Source organism: Scylla paramamosain, chromosome 43 (genome assembly GCF_035594125.1).
Source record: "Scylla paramamosain isolate STU-SP2022 chromosome 43, ASM3559412v1, whole genome shotgun sequence".
NCBI classification, from domain to species: domain Eukaryota; kingdom Metazoa; phylum Arthropoda; class Malacostraca; order Decapoda; family Portunidae; genus Scylla; species Scylla paramamosain.
The window spans coordinates 8,339,784-8,349,783 of NC_087193.1; the positions used below are offsets into that span (position 1 = coordinate 8,339,784).

At 43.0% G+C, this 10,000-nt stretch overlaps 1 protein-coding gene and 1 long non-coding RNA gene across 5 annotated transcripts in view; one reads left to right on the forward strand and one right to left on the reverse strand.

Moving 5' to 3' along the window:
• Nucleotides 1-10,000, forward strand: part of LOC135093730 (LIM/homeobox protein Lhx2-like) — a 48,416-nt gene that overhangs the window by 23,533 nt on the left and 14,883 nt on the right. For both annotated transcript variants that reach the window (XM_063993272.1, XM_063993273.1), the window contains exons 3-4: nt 5,929-6,062; nt 7,905-8,147. In XM_063993272.1, coding sequence (XP_063849342.1) covers nt 5,929-6,062; nt 7,905-8,147 — 377 coding nt within the window. The remainder of the gene's footprint in view (nt 1-5,928; nt 6,063-7,904; nt 8,148-10,000) is intronic.
• LOC135093731 (uncharacterized) overlaps nt 1-10,000 on the reverse strand; it is a 114,416-nt gene that overhangs the window by 13,727 nt on the left and 90,689 nt on the right. The window lies entirely within an intron of this gene.

Genomic DNA, 10,000 nt, shown 5'->3' on the forward strand with positions numbered 1-10,000 from the left:
GCAATTTTACGGCTCTTTATCACTTCATCTTGACCAAACATCTGTCCACAAATTTACTCTTTTTTTATCCCTCCTCTTTCTCCTCCGGTTTAACTTCCTTCCGTTTTTGCACTGCCGCGGTTTAAAATTTGCATTCCTGTCTAAAATATACTTCCAACCTTCTTTTGTGTGGATGGCTTTCGTTACATTAATTAATTCTTGACGTCGGCGTTATCTGAGGAGGAGGTCGTGCGGGGGAAGGGCGGGTTGCGTTTTCTGGTGTTCAGTTTGCTTACACGCTCTGTTTTGTACAATGGCAGAGATAGGTAACGTTCTTGGTGGTTTTATCAGAGCCTTAACATATTCACTGTTATATACGTCAGGTCCACATTCTGAAATACTTTTGTGCCGCATCTCTTCATTAAAAGGGTTACATAGTTTGATGTTTCCTGGATTAGTTTTTAAAGTCTTCTCTTTGGTTGCAGTGACAGATTAAACAAGATTTCTGAAACACTTTTGCGCCACATCTCTTCTTCGTTAAAAAGGCTACAGATTGATGCTACCCGGATTAGTTTGTAAGGGTGTTTCTTTGGTTGCAGCGACAGATTAACGAGATTTCTACATTACTAACAGCAGAAACACTCTTGAAAACACGGCTAATCATCTCTGTGGCCTTTGAAAACAGTCGTGGCGAGAGAGCAAAGCGTTTCTGAACACGGGTCATACGACATTGACCTCACTGTTGACAATAGATGACCACAGTACAAAAATAGGTATCTAAAAATTTTTTGCTACTTATAAAAAAAAATGTATAGCAAGGAGGGAGTTAGAGAACACTACAACCAAATCCCAGAAAAATGTAATAATAGCAGAGGTTGATCATTACAAGATACCCTGAGACACCTAAATTCACTGCGTTTGGCTATAAAACCCACAGGAAGGCAATGGTATGCAGTAAAGTGGAGGAAGGGAAGGAGGCGAGGGAAGCTGATGGGGTGACGGGCTGACGGGGTGATGAGGATTCCTGCGCGTCCGTCTGTTCCCTTCACTCGGCGCTGTAAACTTTATTTTTAGCGTGGGGAGGAACACTAGCGCACTAACCTCACACTTACGCTCATACCAGGCCTCGGTGGCGCCCCTTGAGAGAGAGAGAGAGAGAGAGAGAGAGAGAGAGAGAGAGAGAGAGAGAGAGAGAGAGAGAGAGAGAGAGAGTATAGAAACTTCTCTACCCTTCATCTCTACTAGACACACCTTCTCTCTTTTCTCCTTCTATTACTTCCTACAAACATCCTCAAATTTCCGATTTCTCTCCTTATTCTATGTAAAGCTCAATAAAGATTTTCACTCCCTCTCCAGTTCCCCCTCCTTTCTGCTTTTCCTTCTTTTTTTTTTCTTCCGTCTCCTCCCTTTCCCTCATATAAACACCCTCAAACTTTCTCCTCTCCCGTACTTGAGCCAAAGCTCCCTAAAGACAACATTCTATCTCGCTCTCCTCTCTGTTAGCTCTCCTGTTTCATTTCCCCTTAACTACACCGCTGATAAACACCCTTAAACTTCCATCTCCCTGTCTAGTCTACTTACAGACACTTTCTCTCTGCTACTACTACTATTTCTACTACTACTACTACTACTACTACTACTACTACTTCAACCACTCGCTCATCACAAGGCAACGAACACCTAAGTCAGACACCCACGCCTCACTCCATCACTCAATTGGCAAGCGTCACCGAGCCACACAGGCCATTTATGTTGTCACAAGCACAACACTCCACCTCTTGAGCCCCGGTGAAGTGTCCTCCACGGCTCCTGATGACGGTGATAAGACACACTGCGCCTTCCCCACGCCCTACACCCGCGTCAGGACATGCTGGTCTTAAACGCTCAGAGGTCCCACTGTGTTTTGCAAGGCCACATTCATTAGTCGCGTTCTCACGGTGTTTGCGCATTAAGAGAGCAGAATATCTGTTAAATTCCCACTGTAATCGTGAAAGCATCCTTGAAAACTCTAATAATAACTACCAGAGCTTGTTAAAAGTGAAGATGAGACATGGTGGTGGAGAATTCTGAAACAGGAAAGGGAGAGAGAGGGAGAGGGAGCTTTACTGGTACTCCTGCCGTGATTACCGTGGTTCACCGTGGTTCGCCGTGGCTTACGCTACTTTAGGGCAGCCTCTGTGGGTCTCCTTTAGGCGGAATCGATGGGGGCGAGGCGGCACTAACCTGGGAAAGGCGCCCTCATCCAGGCTCCTCCCGCCTCCCCCTCGCACTTGCACGGGATAATCAATGAGAAGGATCTGCCGGGCGGGTGTCATCCTTTCCGACGAGAGGCTCTTCAAATGGACAACAATTCTCTACACCCCCCGCCCTCCCAGCCACCCACCTGCCCAGCCTCCCCTACCCGTTACCTCATCCCCTCTTCCTCTTCTCTCTCCCTCTCTCTCCCCTTTCCACCCTTCATCCCACCTTGTTCTCCATCACACATCCCTGAATCTTTCCATCTCCTCCCACGTCCTTCAGTTTCTCTCTCTCTCTCTCTCTCTCTCTCTCTCTCTCTCTCTCTCTCTCTCTCTCTCTCTCTCTCTCTCTCTCTCTCTCTCTCTCAACCATCCCCTCCCCTCCCTTAGTCTCCATATCCTCCTTTACATCACCTCCACCCCTCACCCTCCTCTCCTCTCACCGTCTCCCGCAGCTAAACATCTGCTCGCTGGCCGCTGGGAACTTGTACCGCCGCTGCTACACGGGGCGGCGCGGCTCCCAGAATGCACCTCCCTGTCGTATAAATAGCTAAGACAACCCTTCGGCGCCAACTCCTCAAATTTTAGAAAACGTAATCTTGGTAATTTTTCGTTACGGTTTTATGTCGTGAGATGGATAGACAGATGGCGGTGTGAGAAAAGTTTATGGGTGTTAGATTCTTCTCCCTAAAATTTGTTCCCATTATGAATTAGGTTATGGATGTCTGGGATGGGTTAGGTTAGGTTAGGTTAGGTTAGGTTAGGTTAAGTTTGGTTAGGTTAGGTTAGGTTAGGTTAGGTTAAGTTAGGTTTGATTGGATTGGGTTTTGAATGTTTGGGTTTGATTAGGTTAGGTTAGGTTAAGTTAGGTTAGGTTAGGTTAGGTTAGGTTTGGTTAGGTTAGGTTAGGTTTGGTTAGGTTAGGTTAAGTAAGGTTAGATTTGGTTGGATTGGGTTAGGTTAGGTTAGGTTAGGTTAGGTTAGGTTAGGTTAGGTTAGGTTAGGTTAAGTTAGGTTTGGTTGGATTGGGTTATGAATGTTTGGGTTTGGTTAGGTTAGGTTAGGTTTAGTTTAGTTGAGTTTGGTTAGATTGAATTTTTTTTTTTTTTTTTATGTAGGAGCTTGAATTGGATAAGGTTTGGTTTGATTAGGTTAGGTTAGGTTTGGCTTGGGTTGAGTTAGGTTTGGTTATGTTATTAAGTTAGGTTATAGGAAATTTAACATGTGGAGAACCAAATTATTTCAGGTGAAAATAATCAATGGAAAAACTTCACGTGTGGAACTTACTAGGATGAAATTTACTCAAGGGCAACCTGAAGGAGACAAAACGGCGTGACTGACTGACACTCTCTCTCTCTCTCTCTCTCTCTCTCTCTCTCTCTCTCTCTCTCTCTCTCTCTCTCTCTCTCTCTCTCTCTCTCCACCAGTGAGGGACGGACCCACTGCGCCGCGCCGAGAAGAACCAGTCTCGAGTATTAACATATCTAGGGCGGCTGATGATAATGATGATGAGAACGACCTTCCGCGCTAATGGTTTCGTCAGTTCAGGAGTACATGGGAAGACGCTTACCGGAACGGGGCGGGGCGGGGCGGGGCGGGGGCAAGAGGACGAGACTGGACACGGGTACACGAGGACACGGGGCTGGGGACACACGGAGCAAGGAGACTGGATTTTTTAGCGGGAAAACTTAGGCGTGGACAAGGACACAGTTGGAATTCTTTTGGGGATAATGGTTGGGGAACAGACAAGGATGGGAATGAGGAGGGTGGGGACGGAAGGATTTTGGATGTGTTATAGTTCCACTTACCGAGGTTGGTGTGTTGAAATAAATGGGGATGAGACTGCGGTGTTCCAGGAGCATGTTAACCCTTTGACTCGTAATGGCACAGGTAGTTTTAACTTAATCCGCAGAAAATTAAACTACAAGCACTAAAAGCCTTTACTAAATATTTAATGACACCTTTTACTGTGAGTGTAGCCTTTCAAAAACCCTTATACAAACTTACACAAGACTATTATAATATATCAAGCTGAGAGGAAGCTGTAGCAATCAAAAAGCTAACGAAACTGGAGTGCTGGCAGAGAAAGGGGCTCGGTCTGTGTTGCTTAAGAGGCCGGAGTGCTGAGCGTTAGGTTATAGGTTAAGAATATAAACTTAGGGCTGTTTGAGAGAAGTTTTGGGTGTCTCTGGAGTTTCTGGAGTGTTAGGACTTTGTTGGTGTGTTTTTGTGTATTGTTGAGGTGTTTTAATTTTGGTGTTTTAATTGGTGTGTTTTGCTAAGGTCATGTCAAAGGAGAGGGAAGTTGGCGTGTTGAGACTGGGTACTGAGTGGAACAAAGCAGGAACAGTGGATTCCAGTGTTATTAAGGCGGGAGCGGTGATGGGTAGCAGTGACGGTGATATTGGTGATCAAGACGAAGTGAGAGGAACTGGGGCGTTAAGTTAGCGTATAAAGGTGTTAAGAAAGCTGGGTATTGAATGGGTCAAAGCAGGGACAGTGGATTTCAGTGTTATTAAGGAACAGTGATGGGTAAAAGTGGCGGTGAAACGTGCAAAAGACGACGTGGCAAGAAGTGGGACGTGGAGGAGGCAGGGGAGCTATCAGAGGCGGATCAGAAGGGAGTCTCGCAAAAGTTGATCCAAGATTCCTAAGTCTCGTCGCCTCGATAAGACCATTTCACCTACACACTCATAAATAGTCACCTGCGCCGATGCCAAGCCCGACACTCCCTCCTTTCCCTCGCCCCGCCGCGGTCTTCCCTCACCCAGGTGCAACACAAGTGCTCTACAGATATGGTTGGTATTCCTCCTGCTTCCTCGCCGTCAGGAGTTTGTTGAGGTTATTAAAGAAACGTTTTATTTTTAGAAAAGTGAACGAAATCTTCTCATTCCAGGGATAATATCTGCCGAATAACCGAATTCTTGGAAGATGTTAATGGAAAAAAAAATATCCAGAGAAATTGATAATAGCAAGTTCGATTTCCGGAGATAATACCTTCAAAATACCAAGGACAACACACACACACACACACACACACACACACACACACACACACACACACACACTCTTGACATCAATAAAGTATTTCCGAAACACAAACAAGACACTTTCAAACACCAAGAAAACAAACTCACAACATCACTCAGACCTGGTCGCAACAACGAACCATTGTGGGACACGTGTACGGTTTAATATACGAGACATTTATGACCGAACCCGCAAGGAAATGACGGAAAAATGTCTCATAATAAAACTTGCTCACAACAACAACAACAAAACAACAACAAAAATGTGAAACGCTCAACACGATTCCGATAAAAAAAAAAAAAAAAAACAAATCTAGAAACTGTACCAGAATTGTTATCTAGTATCATGAAATTTAGGAATATCAATTAACTACAACAACAACAACTACTAACTACTGCTGCTATTATTACTATTATTCCCTACTGATAGGTGATATAGGTAGGCAAGTTTTATATGGTGACTACCACTCGTAGGTCGTATGGCTTCTTGCAGCTTCCCTTATTTTCTTTTATGTTTTTACTACTACTACTACTACTACTACTACTACTACTACTACTATTTCTACTACTACTATTACTACTACTACATCTACCACGCCATTTCTAAATCTCCTTCTTCTACTACTACTTCTACATCTCCTTGTCTTTTGTGCCAGTAAGCTCTTCTTTCTTCTCCCCTACAGGATATTCGGGTGTGGGCGGTGCGGGCGCTGCAACCTGGACATCGCGCCCCAGGAACTCGTCATGCGCGCCCGCCACCATGTCTTTCACCTCCACTGCTTTACCTGCGCCTCCTGCCACCAACAACTACACAAAGGTACTTCTGTGTGTGTGCGTGTGTGTGTGTGTGTGTTAATGAGTGGTTCTTACCTTCCACAGGTGAGGCCATTTAACATGTGTGGATTTAAATTTACGAGTGTGTTAGCAAGTGATTCGTGTAACTTCAACCCCACCCTCTCTCTCTCTCTCTCTCTCTCTCTCTCTCTCTCTCTCTCTCTCTCTGGTTCTCTGTTATTTACTTCCTTTTCTCACTATTTCCTTCACTCATTCAACTTTTTCTCTCCTCGTTTTATTTTCCTTATCTTCCCTTCCCTTTCTCTTAGTCATCCCTTCCTCTTTTTCCTTGCATTCATTTCTACTTCTTTCAGTCAATTCACTTCCCTTCACCAACAGAATACTTTTAAAACACTTGTCCTACTTTTCATATCAACAACAATAACAACTAAGTATCTCATTTACTTCTCCCTCGTGTTTCTTTTCTCATCAACATATCTCTTCCTTTCTGCTTGCCATCCCCAGCATCCTATTTCTTTACTTCCCTTCGATACTCTCTACTTTTCTCTTCCTTCTTCTCTTCACTAGTATCCCGCATCTTTATTTCTCTCCCTTCTCTCCTCTAGTATTCCTTCTCTCCATAACTCTCTCCTCCCTCTTCTCTCTTTACTAACTCTAAACCCTCTCTTTTCCTACCCTCCCCTCTTTCCGAACTGTCCCTCCTATATCACTTAAAAATTTCAAAACTCCCCTTTCCCTTCCATCCCTTTCCCTAGTTACCAGTACGCCCACGTTACCATTGCCAAGTCCCTACCTGTCTACCTGTTCCTCTCTCCACGCTTCGCCTTTTTATTTCCCAGTTGCAGTTAAAATTTCGAATATTATTTTTTGATACTGCGAGGGAAAGTTTTCTCCCTCGCTCTGCGTTTTTCAGGGTTTCACAAATTCGTGAGTTTTGTACTTTTACTGAATAATCTGAATAAAAAAATAAATAAATGCGCCCACGAAGGTTTGATAAAAAATGTTGGAATGGTGATTTATTTTATATTTTTCTGTCACATTCATTTCTCTTCATCTCATCGTTATTTTGTGTGTTTTTTTATTTATTTTTTTTTCTGGCTTTATCTGTTTCGCATTTCCTTCTCGTTAGAATCGTTCATTTTTTTAGGCTTATCTTTAAATCAAGACATAAAAACGCAAATAAGGCGATAAAACGAAGACAGAAAATGACAAAATACATTTCAGTACATAAAAAGGGAGAGCTATCCATATTTTAACGATTCTTTTAAGCCGCATCGCAAAAATAGGCACAAAAAAAAAAAAAAATAGAGGAAGAGTAAGTAGAATTAAACATAATAAAATAAATATATTCAGACACTACTGGTACAAATAGAATTACTCAAACAAAGGTGCAAGTTCTCAGGTAAAACAGAGCAAACAATTACAGCCTTTCATATTCGTCACTTGTTCCTACCAAACACACACACACACACACACACACACACACACACACACACACACACACACACACACACACACACACAGATAGACAGAGAGGTAATTTATTCCCCATAGCAATTTTACACGCTATAACTAATTAAACTACAACGTTAAAATTATATATATGACAATCCCAGCACCTATTATAGACAAATATATATATAAACCTGTAGTACACACATATATCATACCATGCCTGATATCAACACACACACACACACACACACACACACACACACACACACACCACAAAACAATTACGCCGGACTCTTCTACACAACACCTCAATAATCCGTATACGCAGGACATGACTCAGGTGCTCAGTAATAACACAGGTATGCGGGGGACCCTCATTAAGGCCAGATATCTCATTCCCGCCCGACAGGTGACCACTTCGGCATGCGGGAGGGCGCCGTGTACTGCCGTGTCCACTACGAACTCATACTCCAATCGGAAGCTGAAATGGAGGCGGTGGGCGTGTCCTCCGGTATGTCCTTCCCGCCCCTCTCCCCAGCCACGCCCCGCCTCGCCTTCTACAATGGGGTGGGGGCGGCGCAGAAGGGAAGACCAAGGAAGAGGAAGCCCAATGAGGATATGCCGCCCCTCACGCCCCTTACTCCTGGCATGGGTAAGTAATATTGTGTTTCTCTCTCTGTCTGTTTCTTCCTCCTGGCGTGGGTAAGTAAGTAATGTGTTCGTCTGTCTGTCTGTCTGTCTTGTCTGTGTTACGAAAGATAATCCCCAGATGTCAGTTTTCTCAAAGTGACACAACTCAGTGCACCAAAGTCGAGGAATTATAGAAATACAAATAGATAAATAAAATAAACAAATATAAATGAATGAATGAATAAATAAATAAGTGAATAAATAACAAATTCCCCCGCGTGAGCTAATCCCAATTTTCTGAAAGCGACACAGTTTAATGCAGGAAAGTCGAAAAAAACAAACTAGAAAAAAATAACAAAATGATAAAAAAAAATCAACAGTTATTTCACAAAGCGACACAATTCAACGCAAGAGAGTCAGGAAATCACACAAAAAAAGAAAAAAAAGAAAATAATAAGCTTCCAGAAATTACGACCCACCGAGTTATCAGCGGAACACCACAACGATGCCTTGATCTGTACGGGCAGTGTTCAGCAGCCAGAAGCAACACGTGGCCAATTAGAAAGTATGGCAGCGAGTAAGTGGGGAGTGAAAATGTTGAGAAAATATGATAATGGATTAGAAAGTACTTAACACTGAGACGCTGCTGGAGGGAGAAAGGTCAAGGAGGAAGAATACACGTCAGGTTAATTATGAAACACGGACTGCTGAGATAACGGCGAATGGAAATGTTGTGAGGTATGAGAGTTGATTAGCATTTACATGAAAGAAAGTGGTGCTAAGGGGGAGCTAACGAAGAATGGAAGGGATATGAGGTGGACTGGAATAAAAAGCACATATGAAATAGAAGATAAGTAACAGAGAAAGTGGAGACAGTATTATCATTATTGTTTTTTTCTAAGTATATAATGAGAGAAACTATTCGACAAGGAGGTACTAATGGAGGAAGATTTTATTTTCAAGTGAAGATGGAATGATATAAAGTTAACTGGAAATACTTGGTAGAGATAAAAACTGGGAACTGACTGGAAAGCACCGACGACTGAGGGTGACACGTACAAACTGCCGGAAAGTAGAAAGATAAACTCCAAGAACAGTCGAAGGCAGAGAGCCGATCAAAAAAGTCAGTCTTGCTCCCACTGTGTTTAATATTTTGCCACAACCTCTTAAGTGACTTACCTTCAGTGATCTACCGGGAATCTGCCAGGTCTCAAGATTGTAAGGAGAACCACAGAGGACTAAACACTGAGAGAAAACAACCAAAACAAACAGCAGGATGGAAGGAATCAACTCACTCGATTTTTGGCCAAGACCGCACTGAGGAAGAAGCGAGATAATGAAGGGAAGTAAAGCAGGAAAACAAAAGTATGTTGGGATAAATGAAAGTGATACGAGGGGCGAGAAATTAATGAAGACGGAACGTGGATGCACTACCAGTGATATTTTACAGGAAAGTGCATCAATTCTCCGCACCTGGTGTTCATCCTCAGGTTGTAACAGGAAGAGCAGCGAGAGGCGAGAGTGGACAGGAAGTGCAGAAGTGAGAGGAATATTAACGGGGTGAAATCTAATCAGCAGAAGATAGAAGAAACTGGAAACTTTTAGCTGTTACATAAATTTACTGGACATCAACGGTATCACTTAAACCACATTACAAAATTAAACACTTCATATTTTATTAACGAAGCAGCACTGAACAAAGAAAATGCCTAAGTGTTTAGTCGCCATATTGATTTTTTTTTTTCTCATCGGCTGTGTAATTTTCCTTAACAACCCCAATTGGAGGCGAGGTCCTTATTTCATTTTATTTGCACTCATTTCTTATCGTCTTTTCAGCGCCATGAGAGTGACAATGATTTCTTTTAACGAGTGTTG